The sequence below is a fragment of the Onychostoma macrolepis genome, chromosome 11 (genome assembly GCF_012432095.1).
Source record: "Onychostoma macrolepis isolate SWU-2019 chromosome 11, ASM1243209v1, whole genome shotgun sequence".
NCBI lineage: Eukaryota > Metazoa > Chordata > Actinopteri > Cypriniformes > Cyprinidae > Onychostoma > Onychostoma macrolepis.
This window is the reverse complement of record NC_081165.1, coordinates 8871135-8888780: the sequence shown is the minus strand read 5'-3', so window position 1 is coordinate 8888780 and position 17646 is coordinate 8871135. Positions and strand designations below refer to the sequence as shown.

Sequence of the window (17646 nt, the reverse complement as noted above, 5' to 3'; positions counted from 1 at the left end):
GTCTCATATTTGAATTTTTTCCTCTGTTTCATGTCAACATCTTACTATTTCCATAATAAAAGTCATCTGCACACATTTTCAGAAAGGTTTGCTTCTTAGCAGTAAACCAAGTATAACATTTATTGTTTCAGAACATGGGCATAATATGAAAACATGGTACATTCAACATCTTAAATACTTAAGCTACTTTTTAGTGGCAACAAAATGTCACAAACATCATGAATACAGTTTTAATGACAGGATTCCAGTAGAATTCAGTAAATAAATTACACATTAGACATTATACATATAACTACAAAAAATGCTCATTTATGTTCAGCTTGCTACACAACACAAGTTCATGCTTCCAAAGGCCCAATATCCTGTGAGACCAGCGAGGCCGTTGAACTCTGATTGCTACCGCCGTGTTCCTGCTGAGGAAAACAGAAGCTGGGCTCATCAAGAAGAGAGATCTGAGTCTGTCCTCCTGCTGAGCAAAAGACACACAGAAAAACATGTTCATGCTAGAACGGTGCAGAAAGATACAAGAGCTCTCCAGCAAACCTATGTGCTGAATAACTAAAGAAAGCACAAAAAGATGTTTACCTGGAAGAGTTTCCTTTTCGACATGGGGTTTCTGAGTGGCCTTTCTTCTTCTCCACTCCAGGAAGAAGATTGTAGCAACAGGTATTGCTATGCTGGTGAGCCCAAAGATGATGAGAATAACAGTGACCTCTGTAGCAAAGAGCAACAATGGAAATGTAAACAAAATTTCCATCTTTTAAAAGGTAATCTTACACACACAGTACACATCCTCCTATGATGTCTGTTATCAGTGAGGACTCACTATCAATTTGAACGTGGTCACTATTATGGCCACATATGTTCTGCTATTTATTTCTGTCATTCATACCACTTTCTGCGTCACTTGCTGGCAACACTGTTGGTTTGCTGTCTGGTTTGGTGTCTGGTTTAGGGCCACAGATTACATCTGTGTATGCATTTCCAGGCACAATTATTTGATGGTCTGGCTGCGTACATCTGTGGGTTGAGAGATACATTGTTTAACATTGCTTGTGACACGTAGCTTCATGAATTATTGAATGAAAAAATGCATCATACTTGGTCCAGTTTACGCAGTATTGATGGATCTTGTCATTGTATGTCCCTGGAGGACATGGCTCACAGCCTTGTGAATTCATACAAGAAATATCTTGCAGTCAGATGCGTATTTATTTTTTGTTTTAATTCAAAAGACTGATCTGTTATCTCTATTTAGACTCACCTGCTGCATTGGGCTGGTGTCCCTTGCCACACTCTTCGATGCAGCTAGAGCATTTGCCATTAGCACATCGATATCCCGGTTTACACTCACAAACTGTGTCACTGCTGCCGGTGCAATTCACCTTCACCTGCCTGTTTTTACCTGGAGCAGAGCAGAGGAGCGAGACCTCATCAAAACACAAGCAGCTACATTTATCATAGTATTCAAATCTGAATCTCATCTATGTGACACTAGATGTGAATAGCACAGAACCAAACGGGTTCTCAGCTCCTAATGTGAATGATCCTGTTGCTGTTCAAACTTAAAAGCATACAAAATTATACCCAAAAGTTTGTGTAGATAAAATTTCCAATTTTGGGTCAGTCTATTAACTATGAAGCTTGTTTGCAAAATAAAAAATAAAGTAATTGTGACTTTTTAACTCACAATTTAGATTTTTTTCCTCGCAGTTGTGAGTTTATATCGTAGACAAAAGGCGCGATTTCATTTGTTTGTTTTTTTCCGTGGTGGAAACAAGCTTGACTTTTCGTCTCAAAATTGCGAGCTAAAGGGATAGTTCACCCAAAAATGAAAATTCTGTCATTAATTTGACACAAATTAAGATATTTTTGATGAAATCTGAGAGCTTTCTGACCCTGCAAGCAATGCAACTGACACATTCAAGGCCCAGAAGGCAGTAAAGACATCGTCCTTAATAGTCAATGTAACATCAGTGGTTCAACCGTAATTTTATGAAGCTATGAGAATACTTTTTGTGCACAAACAAAACAAAAATAAAGATTTTATTCAGCAATTCTTCTCCTCCACGCCAATACCACAACATCCTTACTACGTTTCTGGGCCTATAGGAACATTTCACTTGCATTGCTGTCTATGCAGGGTCAGAAAGCTCACGGATTTCAAAAACATCTCATTTTGTGTTCTGAAGATGGGTTTGGAACGACATGAGGGTGAGTAATTAATGACAGATTTTCATTTTTGGGTGAACTAACCCTGTAATGCTTCACAATACTGACTTTTTTTATAGCTAGGGTAGGAAATGTTTTCATATACATTTTTTGTTACACTGGTTGAAAGTCTCTTCACAGCCTGATAGCAATCAATAATTAAAGTTATCTAAATATAAAAATATAGAGATATCTTCTGTAGAAGAAACAGGAGCATAGAAATGTTTGTCTAAACATTGTATGCAATAGGATGTCCAACCTGCCTGTCAACCTATGTATTTGAATACCTCTGCGCAGCCAATAGCGAGAGTTTGGGGCGTGGCTACTGTGACAGGCTGAGGCACAGGGTGTTTAGCCAATGGGGAAAAGGACATTCAGATTCCATTAAAGATCTTACAGAAATTAGAAGACTTGCCAAAATACTCAGAGACAGAGAGTAAAACGAGGGTAAACATTGGCAGCGTTTTTACAAGAAGGAGGAGTTTCTTCTCAAGCTGCAACCTGATTGGTCCCTTTCCCTTCGACCCACCCACACATGTAAGCATCGTCAGAATATGTCATTAAAGGGCCCTTTTGGCATTTTTTTGCCAGAACACATGGACATGTAGCAGTATCGGGCATTGGGACGTAAGGACAGTCTGAACATCAGTTACAAAGGAAAAATACATGGCCTACATTAAATCCTGTACCTGAACACTTATCACATATCTTGCACACCCATGGGTTTCCATCAGTGATAAAGGTGTCTTTTTCACACGGAGTACACAAAGCGTTTGCATCTGGACCACAAGAAGTGACAAGACGGTTCCCTGCAACAAACACACACATACACTTTGAACATATGGAAATGAATAAAGCTTTAGTGTTAAAAAATGAACAATGAAACATTGACATATAAATCGATGAGGAATATTTAATGCACTGTTTCTAGTTGACTAATCTAATAAATAAATAGTTTGTTTTTCGATTATTATGCTTATTTGTAGTACAGGAAAAAAATGAATTAAAGAAAAAATGAAACACAAGCATCTTCACAAGTGGACTTTTGAACCTCACTCTGAATTCTACAACAGAACGAGTTTCCTTCCGGTGATAAGACAGCTCTGATGCATAATAATCAAATCGAAAGTGAACCTCAGATGTGGTTTTTATCATATGATCTCACATGATCAAGAGGGGGAAACTGAGACACACTTTATATTACATTTAAAGACAGACTAGATTCTATGAACTAAATTTCCATTGACTCGTGTGCTTTGGTGACCCCACTGTTATTAATTTTCTCCTATTAATTCTGTTTTCTGATTTTTAGTCATTTCAAAACACTTTCTCCATCACCTCTCATGAAAATATAAAATGCATTCAAAATCATATGCCAGAAATTAAATAGATAAAAATGGTCATTTGTTTTCCGTATACTTTGACATTAGCGGTGTTGCTTGTTAACTATGTGCTAATTGCTATTAATAGTAATTAAATGTGTTAAAGTATTACAAAAACCATAATTTCCATTGAGATCAACCCTGGCATCTCTCCTTTCTTATGTGACCTTTTTTGTATTACTAAATCTTACTAAAATACTACATTTTACATTGTACTCTCTAAATATATCATGGTATGAAGTATTTTTTCTCTATTTCTTCTTTTCCCTCTCTTTTTACCCATGCAATCGTTCTTTTTTCCCCTTCAGTTTATTTTATTTTATTTTTTAACCAAATGCCCCCTTTATAAGCCTTATATAAGGGGCTTGGGGCTAAAAGAAAATTTGAGTCAAATTATTCTTGCGGGAATTTTGCACATCGAGCAAAAACATAAGCAAAAAGTAATTATTAAACTGTATACTTTTACTACTGGTCAAGTCAAGATATATAGTTTAAAAGCATATTTATATTGCTTGCCATACATACATTTAGTCAACATTTGAAGTGGATCAAAAAGTTCATCAACGTTGTGCTAAGACAAGAATACATTTTGGTTTTAGCTTTTAGGACAATTTTGATTAAAGGTTTTGATCCACTTCAAATGTTGACTAGTGTATACACTTTAAAAAAAATTCCGTAAAATTCTACCGTAAAAAATACGGAAACAACATTTTAGGTTTTACGGGTTTAACTTCAATTTACAGTTAAATACCGTAATTTCATTAACTGATATAATGTTAATATATCAACCTATTGAAGTACTGAAATCTGTTTTGTACCTTTGTAATACACTGATAACCACCAAATGCAGGTGATGAGAAAGTCACATGATGAACCAAAGCCCATCACAAGCAGCTTTTAAATAACATATATAGAAGGTGCACAGTGTCATTCACACAAGCACTAAACACCATCATGGTGACTGAAATATGCAATAAACATTAATTTAACAACATTAGATGTAACATACAACCCTAATAAACATAACTGATAAGAAAAAACTAAGAAGAAAGTTATTTCAAAGAAAAAACATCAAATTCAAACAAAATTTGAAATGCAACGCAGGGAATTCTGGGAACGTCAGTTTACGGTTTCTCCCTGTAAATTTTACAGAAACTTACCGTTAACCATTTAACAGGTTTTTACTGTAGCATTTTCACAGTTTTCACGGTTATTTTTTACAGTGTATATTATCCGTCATTTTATCCAAAAGCTACATTCCTTTTCAAAACTCACCTGGTTTACACTTCTTACAGCACTTGTTATTGGAGTTCCTCAAATCAAAGTCAAAGTCCAGACATCCAGATTCCACACTGTGTCCTGCAGCCAGAACCAGGACAGACACAGCCAGGATCAGTCCATGGAGCAGCTTCATCCTCCACAATAAGCAGTCTGTTAACACTCTTCACACACACACACACGCGCGCACGTCTCTGACAGAATAATGATCTGCTCTAGTGAGCTGCGTCTAATGTCTGAAGAGCTCACATGTGAAACCACATTTGTAAGTTCCTCAACGTCACAAATAAACCCACATATGCGCACACGCACACACACACACACACACACACACACACAAAAGAGGCGCATAACCTGTTTGATAGTGACTCATCAGCTTTTTTTGTTTTTTCACAAATGATGAGCCAGTTCAAAGTGCAGGGATATTCCTTTCTCTTTGGTAATAAAATAATGTCTTTAATTTCATTTTTGAAAGGGGAACCACAACCACTGTGAAATCTATGCCATTTAACTATATTTTATATCAGGGAAAACAATGCAATGATTAACATTTACAATTACAATCCACTGCTCCCCACCCTCCCAATATTTAAATATCATTTTCTATTGTCTCATAACAAACTTGTTTTCTATTTCTGTTTAATCTTGGCAGCCCATCCAGACAGGTCTAATGATTTAAAGTCAACATAAAATTCAAACTGAAAAAGGATTTACTTTGAAACATATTTTCTCTCAAAAACTGCTAGTCATTTTTACAAATATTTACAAAGAAACATCAAGTAACACATTGAATTACAGTAAACATAACATTTTGACGTAGAAAGACTGAAGTATTTTCTTATGAAATATACTGCAGTAATTTTAGTTTTATTTACAATTTTGAAAACATATTTTTTACAGTCTATTATTATTTATTTATTTTTAATCTTATTTCGAATGATTCCTCAGCGCACATTATTCCAAAGGGAAAAAAATCAGCAAAATGAATAACCTCCGAAACAACAAGTAAAACGAATTGCAAACAATTCCATGCTGACTTTAAACATATAGCATTTTTGAATAGAAAGAGCCAGCCTCTAAAATTCTTTGTGGTATTCGATTTTATAAATCTAGTTAAAATGAAGGTATATGTTAAATGGTAGGCAGTATAAACATTTGGCCTTTAAAATTCATCCCGTCTTTCAATAACACATTCAAAGGCATATATTAATAGTCTTATTTTTCAAGTGTAACATCATTGCTGATGAATATTTATACTCTGTAAGCAGGAAAATCCCCTTTTACCTGCAGCCCTGTTTATTACAGTAACATTTACATATTTAAATATGTGGGAATTATTGTAACACTTGTGATGTCATTGTCTGGGGTTTCCTGCATAACATCAGTGCTCATCCAAACTTCTGTGGCTTCTGAACGGAGACCTCCATGTCTCCCTCTGCAGGCCAAAGTTGGAAGGTCTGAATCCCGGTGTAAACACAGTGGGCATGCTCCTCAACAGTCCCGATTTAATCTCATCGTTTCTCTTTTTCATAAGTGCCAGAGCTGGAGTCAGGGGCAGATTATCACAGTTCTGAAAGACAACAGAAGTGGGTCATTTCTTAGAGTTCGAAAGGAACATCTGGCTCATTTAATCACTTTAAGTGTACCAGCAAAAAAAAAAAAAAAAAAAAAAAAAATAAATAATAAAAAAAAAAAAAATGAAATAAAATAAAATAAAATAATAAAAAATAAAATAATGAAATAAAATAATAAAATATATAAAATAAAATAAATTCTAGGAGGATGAACGTCTGATTATGCATTAACAATGTAGTGTTATTGCCTTAAAATTCTACAATCGCAAGAGTTTTTAAGAAACAATCACAATAATGTAATGTTTAATGTAATATTTATTTGAGCTGTTGTTATACTCTACCATTCAAAGGTTTGGGGTTGGTAAGAATGTTTAAATATTTTTTATTTATTTGATCGAAAATACAGTAAAACAGTAACATTGTGAAATATTATTACAATATGAAATATCTGTTTATTAATTGAATATGAATTAAAATGTATTTTATTCTGTGATGGCAAAGTTGAATTTTTAACATTATTACTCCAGGTCCTTCAGAAATCATTCTAATATGCTGATTTGGTGCTCAAGAAACATTTCTTATTATTATAAATCCTGAAAACAATTGTGCTGCTTATTTAATTTAATATATTTATTTATTCATTTGGTTGAAATTGTTATCAATTTAAATTAATGTCATTTTTGATCAATTTATTGCACCCTTCTTGACAGCAAGTATTAATTTCTTTAAAAAAAATAAATAAAAAAAACCTCACCGACCCTAAACTTTAGTGCGTACTTTTAAGACAGTGTGATGTTGTATATTTTAAATCTAGAATATATCTCTTGTAGGCTTCAGTTGTACATGTATTTACTGTAAATATGTTTACTGTGGAATAAGTTATAACTGACAACAAACATGCCACAGATGTGGTTCACGGAAATAAATTAAAAATTACAATGTTCCATTAATAATGACACAAAATACGCCTGAAATCTCAATTGTAATATGAGAGTTTTTATGGTTCTTTTAGTGCTAACAGTGTGTTTATCTTTTATTCTAACAGAAAGTGCATATGAATGAGAAATCTTGTTCTCTCTTACGGTGGTTCGAGCGTTTGATGCCACATCTGAACGCTGTAAACTGAGTTCCAGTGTGGATTTGCTGACGCCTGGCGCCGGTTTGTCTGTCCTCTGCTGTCCTGAGGAACTCGCACGTGCATTGACCCTCTTAAGAATGTCGCTCAAAGTGCTGAAAGTCTTGCTCCGTGACAGTTCTGGTGGCTTCTGTGAGAAAAGCAAACAGCATCCCTTAACTAAAGTAAAATCACTGTATTGAATGGCTTTGAGTGACTTGCAGCTTTCATAAAATGGTGGAAATGAGAGCAGTAATAAAAAAAAAAGATGTGTACATGTATATATTATGTACATAAACATATGCACACACATATACATGTTTATGTGTGTGTGTGAATTATTTAATACAAAATTTATTTAGATTCAATTACATAATAATATCATATTAATATAGAATTTATTTGACATGCATACATACACTCTTAAAAATAAAGGTGCTTCACGATGACACAGAAGAACCTTTTTGTCTAAATGGTTCCATAAAGAACCTTTAACATCTGAAGAACCTTTCTGTTTCACAAAAGGTGGTGAAATAAGGTTCTTCAGATTATAAAAGAGATGGTAAGAAAGAGATGGTTCTTTAAAGAACCTTTGACTGAATGGTTCTTTGTGGAACCAAAAATGGCTCTTCTATGGCATCGCTTGAAGAACCTTTTGAAGCACCTTTATTTTTAAGAGTGTAGGCAATTTTATGGACGCTCAGAATCTGCCTCATGCAATCAAATTTTAGTGCTGAACATCGTTATATGTTACAGCAGCATACCTTAAAATTAGCTTGTGTGGTTCCTTCAGGGTTCATCGTATCTCTGTCTCTCCTCAGGTAAGGCTCTCGTCTCCCAGAGGATCCGAGCTCTTCCTCCGATGTCATGTCCATACGGTGGCCGCGAGATTTGTACACAGGAAACCTCTCCTCACTTTCAGCATTCAGTAAAGGATATGTGATTCTGTCAGGAATCTGTAGAGGCCTTTGGATGAAAGAGATTAGCACTTAACTTTTGTTAACATCTATCCAAATATTTGTCTTTCGCTCTACTGGTCTTCTGAATGTCTCTTTTGGACCGGTTGTAATATTTACCTGTTCACCACCTCATTGCAATGCATATCTCCTGGAGAGTAATGTCGCCTACAACAGAAAAAGACCATGTCTAACACGTCTAACAATACATATGTACGTATGAGATTACATGAAAATTCTTTTGAGACGTACTGACCTTGCTCTTTGATATTCTGGATGCCTTATATCTGACAGAAACATTGAACTAAACCTAAAATGCAATGAGATAAGACTGAGTAAACATATTTGTACAGAAAAAGCCTTCTAGGGTGAATATATGACCTAATTTTGAAATACAATAGGAAGCAGCTTCAGATCTTTAAAGTTATCGCAGCTTGCAGAATATGAAATCATATTATAAAATGGATAGTTCCGGTCTTTGATTCTGATTGGTTGAGCCACATTTGAAGCTGTTGTAAATTACTCTACAAACAAACACCTGCGCCAGTGTGAATGTTGCTGCATCTGTGTGTTGCTCGGCAACCACTTTGTTGCAACCACAACCGTTTCTGAGGAACTACATTGTTTGGCGGAAGAATAATGTATTTATTAATATCGTTACGTTTTATTTGTTTTGTTTTATTTTGTGAAACCTTGTTTCGTATATGGAATAGCCATTTTAAAATAGCAATAAAGCACGTGAATCTGTGGTTTACAGTGATTTTAAAACAGCTCCGCATCATGCCTAACAACACTCCTCAGCTGTTATAAATTGACTGTAAACCACAGCTTCTTGGGGCTTATTGCTTTAATACAGTATATTAAACTATAAGGAGTCATACATTGCAGAAACAACTGTATTCAAATCAAATCTGAGCTTCTCAGGTCTTTCATGAAAACACTAAATAAATTAAAAATTATGTCATCATTTCACTCAGTTACAGAATAATGTTTTTGTTTTTCTTCATCTCATTCACACACTTCTGCACTTTAAAACCTGAAAACATGAATGAACACTCGAAAGCATGAACTGACTTTCAGAACAATCTTTTATATATTTTATAATAGCCTTTATTTTCTATTATACACAAATCTAACAAATTTGTAAATGTTTAAGACAGTGACGTCTACATTGTATTCTACGTATTTTTGTGGCACAGCATCACAGAAAAATATTATATTTAGTCAAATAATTTTGTTTATAACACTTTCAGGTCAGCTATAATATTTTTTTTTTTAAGATTTATTTTTAGCGTTTTTACATTTTTATTTAATTATGATAGGACAGATCATAAAAAGCGGGGTTTGATCGGGAAAGGTCCTTGAATCAGGATTCGAACTCGGGACTCCCCCGTAGCGCAAAAGCACTGTATGTTGGTATGGCTGTATTAATGGTGGTTTCTAGTTAAAGGGATAGTTCACCCAAAAATGAAAAATGGTAGTTTCTGTCATTAATTACTCACCCTCATGTCGTTCCCTCGTTCATCTTCAGAACACAAATTCAGATATTTTTGATGAATTCTGAGAGCTTTCTGACCCTGTATAGAGATCAAGGATCCTACCACGATCAAGGTCCAGACACGTACATCGGTAAAATAGTTCATGTGACGTCAGGGGTTCAACCGTAATGTTTTTGAAGCAATGAGAATACTTTTTGTGCGCAAAAAAAACTAAATTAACGACTTTATTTAACAATTGGTCTCCTCCTCGTCACCCTGGCACCATTTTGGAGAGTATCATGACGTATGTGCGTGCTTTGATCTGAACGTAAACAAGGTATGCTGTTCTGTGTCAGCAGCATCACATACACGTTTAAGTTCAGATAAAGGATGCGGATACATCGTGATACTCTCTAAAATGGCGCCAGGGTGACAAGGAGGAGACAAATTATTGAATAAAGTCTTTTTTTTTTTTCTTTGTGCACAAAAAGTATTCTCGTAGCTTCAAAAAATTACAGTTGAACCCCTGATGTCGCATGGACTATTTTAACGATGTCCTTACTATGTTTCTGGACCTTGATCGTTGTAGTTGTGTTGCTGTCTATGGGAGGGTCAGAGAGCTCTCGGATTTCATTCAAATTTCTTAATTTGTGTTCTGAAGATGAACGAAGGTCTTACAGGTTTGGAACGACATGAGGGGAAGTTATGACAGAGTTTTCATTTTTGAGTGAAATATCCCTTTAAATCGGTGGTATTTTATGCAAATTAATCTGTTCAAAGGCTGTTTAAAATATTTGTTTTGTAGTTTTCTCATATTTTTGTAAGCACTATTCCTTTAAGTGACTGTGAGACCATCACTATAATGTAACTTACTTGCTATCCTCTGGATACCCTTGCATAAGTCTGCTGTTAACGTCATTGTAGGGAGGCTCCCATCTTCCCGGATGTCTGTCCAGGAGGTGTCGATGCTGAAAGGGCAGCTCAGCAGCATCAGGTTGACTACAAGAGCTATCCGCGAATCTTTGGATAACCCCCATCGCCTCCCAGTCCAGGAGGCTGTCGGTAGGTGGAGGTGGAGGATTAGAGATGAACTCTTTGAGTTCGACTTTATCAATGTTCAATGGCTGTAGTTTTTTCAAGGTTTTGGGCTCGGTTGCTGGTTTTCCAGTTTTCCACGCGTCCGGGACCGGGAGCGAGGCAGCGTAGAGGATCCTAAACTCACGATCGAAAGATTCGACCACGCGGCCGCTGAAGACCGTCACGAGCTGACGGTGCAGGTGAGCATCGCTCCAGCTCAGACTGACCAAGACAAAGAAAACAAATCAAGAGATTATAAAGCATTTCGAAGATGTGCAACTCCCAAAAAGTAGCACTTTAAAATTATAGCCTAATAAAAAAGTCCATAGTGCGCAATTCAAAACGCATTCTTCCACATATTTCAAACATGGCATCTCATTACGCACTTGGCTCGTGAGTCCTGCTTTCGATGCTTTCGTGCTTTCAATGTGACATATTTTTGGACTTTTATATTTTCGGAATCGCTCCGATCTCAAAAAAGCCTCAAAAGCAAAGAAAAAAATCGCTCACGAGTAATATGGGATATTTTTATGATAGTTTTATGGTTCTACTTTGTTCTTTTGGAGCTTGAGAGTGCGAGTCCATTGTTTAAATGTGGAATCATATGGATTTTAAATAACATGACGAAAAGTAAATGATTTTAGGTGAACAAGTCACTCTTTATTAACAGTACCATTCAAAATTTTGGGGTAAGTTTTTTTTTTTTTAGTTTTTTTTTTTAAAGAAATTAATACTTTATTCAGAAAGGATGCATTAGATTGATCAGTTGGTTATAATATTACAGAAATAAATGCTGTTCTAAAGAATCCTGAAAAAAAAAAACGATCATGGTTTCCACAAAAATATGAAGCAGCATAACTGTTTTCAACATTGACAGTAAACAATGATTTCTGAAGGATCATGTGACAAGACTGGAGTAATGATACTGAAATTTCCGTTTTGCATCACAGGAATAAATTACATCTTAAAATATATTAAAATAGAAAAGAGCTATTTAAAATTGTAATAATATTTTATAATATTACTGTTTTCACTGTATATTTGGTCAAATAAATGCAGCATAAGAGACATTAAAAAAAAAAAAAACGAAAACTTTTTAAATAGCTTTTTTTAACTACCTTTTTAACAGTAGTGTACTTTAACAGCTGTGAAAGAGACAAACTAATTGTTCCCACAAACTGTTCATTTCTCTAATTGTCTGTATAATGTAGGGGCGGTGTGGCTTATAGTCTTTAAAGGTATGAGCTGGCAACCCAAAAGTTGGTTCAAATCCCAGAAGGTTCCCACCCATGTTCCCTAGAGCAAGTCTTCAACTGCAGCTGACGTGTTTCTTGGCTGATTTATGAGCTCTATTACTGTATGAAACCGTTCTTTACCTGTAGCTCCCAAAAATCACCGTCTCCAGATCCACCAACACAAAGTTGTCCTTCAGTTCTCCGACCACCATCTTAGTGTCGCGTGTCAGGTACGTTTTACCTCCAAGAATGCGCACCATGATATTCTGGAATATGTGGAAGAGACTCCCTTGAACTACATTGCAAAACCGAACGTTTCAGAACTTTTCTGCATGAATGCATTGCTCAAATGATTGTTCGGTTGATTTCCAATGCATTGAAAACTTTAGGAATTTCAGCTTTTAACCAAAGGTTAGTTCCTGTTAAGTTTCAGAGATGTAGAGTGATTTAAACCCAAGCATTCCTCAACCGCACACCAATCATCCGCACCAGATAAATGTGGCTGAACCTGTTCATTGCTGCTTTGTGAGTTCTTCTCATTCATTCTTACAGAGACAGAAAGAGAAATATACTCTGTGATGGAAAGTAACATTTGCTAACAGATGCAGAGATATCCACTAAGGTGTGTCTAGGTCTTTTGTTTAGTGGAACAGCCTAAAGTTCATTCTGTTGAGGTGTGCATGGAAGTTTTGTGGTCTAGAGGTTGTATAACTGGCTTGAAATATTATCATGAAAACCAGGACAAAATCAGGCAGAACACTGAGTCATTAATCGTTATAAGTTATTTGAGTATGATTGAGATACTATTATAGTTTTATTCATATTTTTTTATATTTTCTTTTCATTTTAATTTGAGTTAATTTTGTCTTTTGGTCATTTTTCTTATTTTACTGTTTCTGTTTTTTTTTAAAGTTTTTTTTTTAATTTATTTTTTAAATTAGATTTAGTTTACTATATTCACTCACTATAAGTTATTTGAGTATGATTGAGATACTATTATAGTTTTATTCATATTTTTTTATATTTTCTTTTCATTTTAATTTGAGTTAATTTTGTCTTTTGGTCATTTTTCTTATTTTACTGTTTCTGTTTTTTTAAAAGTTTTTTTAAAATTATTTTTTAAATTAGATTTAGTTTACTATATTCACTCACTGGATGTTGAAGCCGGTGCAAAAAGCAGTTCTCCTCCACGGATCTTTTGTTGAGGATGATGTACACAGCAACCCCCCGTGATGCAGCGTTTTGGAGGTCACCAATCACAGCGCCGTCCGACAGTTTATCTGTTACAACAGCGATCAGCTGCCCAACACAAATGCAAAAAAAAAAAAAAATGTTTACAGGAAACGTTCTAACAGACTTCCTGTAGATGAATCTTCATATTCAATATCAGTCTAAATGGTGGCCAGAAAATTACCAGAAAAAATAAAGTAGCATGCATGATAAATCAAAGCTCATTATAAGTAGCTTTTCCAGCTACAAGCTAAAGTAAATTCTAAAACAGTATAAGTATATAGATAATGGATAGACATAATGTATATACAAGTTGCACAAAAAATATAAAAGACCATCCTGGTAACACACATGACACTACAATAAAGCAATAAACATTAATTTAACAACATAAGACATAACATAAAACCAAAATGTACAGAACCAAAAAGAAAACTAAGGAGAAACAACTATTTCAATGAATAAACATCAAATTTGAAGGGTCACACAGGGAATTATGGGAATGTCAATTTAGATGGCTTGTTTTTTACTTACAAATAAAAGTTACCATTACAGTTTTTCACCATTTCATGAACAAATGACTGTACTGTAAAGTTACTGTAATGTTTTTACTAGTGCTGTCAAACAATTAATCGCAATTAATTGCATCCAAAATAAAAGTTTTTGTTTACATTATATATGTATGTGTACTGTGTTGGTTTATTATGTATATATAAATACACACACATACAGTATATATTTAGATAATATTTACGTTTATACATTTATATATTCATATTCTTATTTTTATATATTATTATTTAATATATAAACAACATATTTTTCTTAAATGTATACATGCATGTATTTGTACTTATGTACATAATAAATATACACAGTATACACACATATATTATGTAAACAAAAACTTTTATTTTGGATGCGATTAATCATGATTAATCGTTTGACAGCACTAGTTTTTTACCATTAAAATTATAATAATTATTTACAGTGTAAAGGCCCGTTCACACCAAGAATCATAACCATGAAGATAACTGCAATAACTATATGAATTGTTTATTATTGTCGTCTGCCACTTTAAATGCTCCAGCTCAAGAGGCTGTTTCATAAAACAAGTTTACCAAACAAGCCAAGCTTATTTCAGTTAGTCTGACTTCTTTTGAACCAAATCAATTGACAATAAGTCAGACTAATTTAAATAAACCTGGCTTATTTGGTAAACCTGTTTTATGAAACGGGCCCCAGCTCAAGTGGATTCTGATTGGCTGTCAGTGTTTTTAAAGTTCATCAGCTGGGAATAAAATTGATTCCTATGATGTTGTTACTCTGTGCTGCTATCACTATAGTTGTGTTGTGAATCTGCTATCTCTTTAAATTAAGAACGATTTTTAAATCCATATCTTTATTGTTGTAGTTATCGTTCTTGGTGTGATGGGCCTCAAGGTCAACCTCTTTGTTTTAGCTTCAAGGATCAGGGCTGCGTTTCCCAAAAGCATCATAACCCTAAGTAGATCGCAGAAACATTGCCACAAACTTAGCTTATGATGCTTTTGAGAAAAACAGCCCTGGTCTTACCTTAGTGGCTCCTTGTAGGTGTCTCCTGAGGATTTCTCGTATGGTGGGTGTCTGCTCTGCAGGAGGGTTGGTGAAGACGTGTATCTGTCCCTTGTCCATCCAGATTGTCTTTTCCGGCCATCCCAATTCCAAGCATGGCGCCGGAGTGTCGGACTCTGTGGGAAAATAATGTCCAGAGAAGTCCTCCACATCAGAACCGACCTCCACCTCACCATTTCCATCCTCCTGGTTTGCATCGCTTTGATGATAGTCCTCGGTCCAGCCGGAGATCTGGTTCACCTCGCCGGGGGACAGGAATGATCCGATTTGTTCTTGGTGGAGTTGGGTGTAGAAAGCCTCACGGCCGGAGCTCACCAGGCTTTCCACACAATAGCGCTCCTCCTCGCAGTGCAAGAAGTCTGGATTGGACTCTGTCAGTGGAGCGAAGACGACGTTCTCGTTGAGGCTCTGCTCCTGAGAGTTTGACATGATTGGAGCCTGACGACGGTTGGAGATATCCTTCTACTGCACGGAAAATGACTGTGGAAAATTACATGTTGATATGTAAACAATAAATGGCAGCTGTTCAAATTTACTTGGAGGAGGAGGTTGGTGAATTATTCAGATAGTTGAGATTCTTCTTCATGTGTTGAAGATATTTAACTCTTTTTAAACACCAAGAGTCAGTAGAAAAGCTGGATACTTCATGGTGGAATTGGGAAGATCTGGAGATCTTTGAAATGACCTGGAATACAGACTTGAGGGGAAAAAAGCAACATTAGGTTTTTTTTTTTTTTTGGTTTGGTGAACACCCTTGTGCAAAAAAAAAAAAAAAAAAGAGGTGTGCTTAATTGTATTGAACTTGTAGAGTACTTCAAATCTTATTTGAGAAATACATTACAAAAAACTGCACTTGCAGATAATATAATATTCATGAAATAAAATGCTATTTAAGTGTGCTTAAGAAAGTTACGATTTAAAATATGCACATTGTGATAATGTCAAATCAAAAGTATACTTTAAGGTATATTAATATACTAATCACATTACTTGATTATAATTTTAACTGCAGTGTGATATTTAATATTTCATTTAAAATTAATAAATTATACAACATCATCCTTACAAATGTGTAAAGTACATGACAAATACATAAAAATGCACAACATACAAGTATTAATAGAAATTATATTAAAGTATATTTCAGTTTACCATAAATGTACACATTAACCATATTTCAAAAGACAATCATTATAAAATTACATATAATAATGTACTTAAGTGAATAAAAAAAAACGTCATTTAATATAAAATTACACTACAGTACATTTTCATGCGATTAAGTGTCCGAGAACATTACATCCAGTTCTCATTTAAGTATATGCTTTAAAATTAATAAAGACTTTTTTTTTTTTTTTTTTTAAGTAAACTAAAGTGTACTTCTTTTTCACAAGGGCCATTGTGAAATAAAGTACAAGTACAAGTATATTTTAGTTTACCACCATAAATGCTTGTCAGTACTATTATCAGTAAACTTTAACCATATTTCACGAGACAAGAGAAGTAATTATGAAATTACATATAAAGATGTATTACGTCCTAAGCGAGTCAAAAGGACTATTGCATTTAATATAAATTACACATAACATACAAGTAAGTTTCCAAAAACTTTACACTATAAGTACTCTTTTTAAAAGTACTACTTTTTGCATATTTTTGCATATATTTGATGCCAAAATCTATTTTATAGTAACACTTCACAAGAACAGATTATGTACCAAAAGTCGAGACTCACCCGTCTGTGCCCGTCTGTCTTACTCACACACCCTCAGTCCATTGACTCTTTCCGTCAAGTTCTGACATATCGCTGCTATCTCCTCCCATTCTAAATGGCTTCTCTCTGTCTGGTGTTAAATTACTCCCCGTCACCAGCCAATGTGAGCAACTAGTCATCACTGTGATCTGCCCATTTTTAGCTCTCGCCCAAATCCATGTCTTGAGTCAGCATATCATCAGCAAACCATCCCCAAAACATGTTCTGGTCTCCCTCGGCCCAAGTCCGATATTAGATTTCTGTCCTTGTTGTGTCTTTAGTAAACACGTCCCTGTCGCCGGCTCGCTATTGTGACTGGTTCTACCAGCCGAGCCAGTCTTCCCCCGGGGAGCAGAGATTGAGACCTTCCTTCCCTCCCAGCTACAGTCAAAAGGGGGCGAGGCTGGAACTCAACACCTGCTTAGTGGTCTCTTTTCACATCATACACCTCTGGTTGGGTGGACATGAGGTTACAAGAAATATAGTAGATGTTTAGACACGTGCAGGGAAGCTACATGTACGAAGGAGTGTTTTAATCCACTGAAGAAAGTATGCTGAGCTCACCCTTGCTCACCTTTTGGGTTTTGCATGAACAAGTTACTGGCATTCCATGCAACTCATGCAATTAATGCACACATACCTCTTTAATCACCACATCTATCAGTAGGTATCGTGCCACTGATGTTTATTTTTGTTTATTTAGACAGAATCAACGGTGGTTTTCAAAGCAGAGAATGCGTAGTA

At 35.2% G+C, this 17646-nt stretch overlaps 2 protein-coding genes across 3 annotated transcripts; both read right to left on the bottom strand.

The window, feature by feature from the left end:
* Positions 1-82: 82 nt before the first annotated feature.
* Positions 83-5157, bottom strand: tnfrsf9b (tumor necrosis factor receptor superfamily, member 9b). Of its 2 annotated transcripts, none has more exons than XM_058792411.1 (7): positions 4869-5157; positions 2901-3020; positions 1265-1405; positions 1102-1168; positions 893-1020; positions 586-714; positions 83-469 (listed from the first exon to the last, which is right to left on the bottom strand). In XM_058792411.1, exons 1-7 carry the CDS (start codon positions 5005-5007, stop codon positions 339-341), a joined length of 855 nt encoding a protein of 284 aa, XP_058648394.1. In that variant the 5' UTR covers positions 5008-5157; the 3' UTR covers positions 83-338. The 2 variants fall into 2 exon arrangements, with proteins under 2 accessions (XP_058648394.1, XP_058648395.1); XM_058792412.1 differs by having other exon boundaries at positions 83-466.
* A 203-nt stretch (positions 5158-5360) lies between these two features.
* On the bottom strand, positions 5361-17312 carry fam83e (family with sequence similarity 83 member E). The gene is made up of 10 exons (XM_058792410.1): positions 16885-17312; positions 15111-15846; positions 13458-13604; positions 12447-12571; positions 10867-11292; positions 8772-8825; positions 8636-8683; positions 8324-8525; positions 7528-7710; positions 5361-6441 (listed from the first exon to the last, which is right to left on the bottom strand). The coding sequence occupies exons 2-10, from the start codon at positions 15576-15578 to the stop codon at positions 6253-6255; spliced, it is 1842 nt and encodes a 613-aa protein (XP_058648393.1). The 5' UTR covers positions 15579-15846; positions 16885-17312; the 3' UTR covers positions 5361-6252.
* Positions 17313-17646: the final 334 nt, after the last annotated feature.

Bases quoted from the DNA above. Each gene is read 5' to 3' on its own strand.
- tnfrsf9b (XM_058792411.1), bottom strand. From the start codon at position 5,007: ATGAAGCTGCTCCATGGACTGATCCTGGCTGTGTCTGTCCTGGTTCTG. The intron at 1,406-2,900 runs GTACAGGATTTA...GCTCTGCTCCAG, and splicing joins GATATGTGATAAGTGTTCAG to GTAAAAACAGGCAGGTGAAG. The intron at 715-892 runs GTATGAATGACA...TCTTTGCTACAG, and splicing joins AGCAAGTGACGCAGAAAGTG to AGGTCACTGTTATTCTCATC.
- fam83e (XM_058792410.1), bottom strand. From the start codon at position 15,578: ATGTCAAACTCTCAGGAGCAGAGCCTCAACGAGAACGTCGTCTTCGCT. The intron at 13,605-15,110 runs GTAAGACCAGGG...TGTGTTGGGCAG, and splicing joins ACCTACAAGGAGCCACTAAG to CTGATCGCTGTTGTAACAGA. The intron at 6,442-7,527 runs GTAAGAGAGAAC...GTTGTCTTTCAG, and splicing joins CATCAAACGCTCGAACCACC to AACTGTGATAATCTGCCCCT.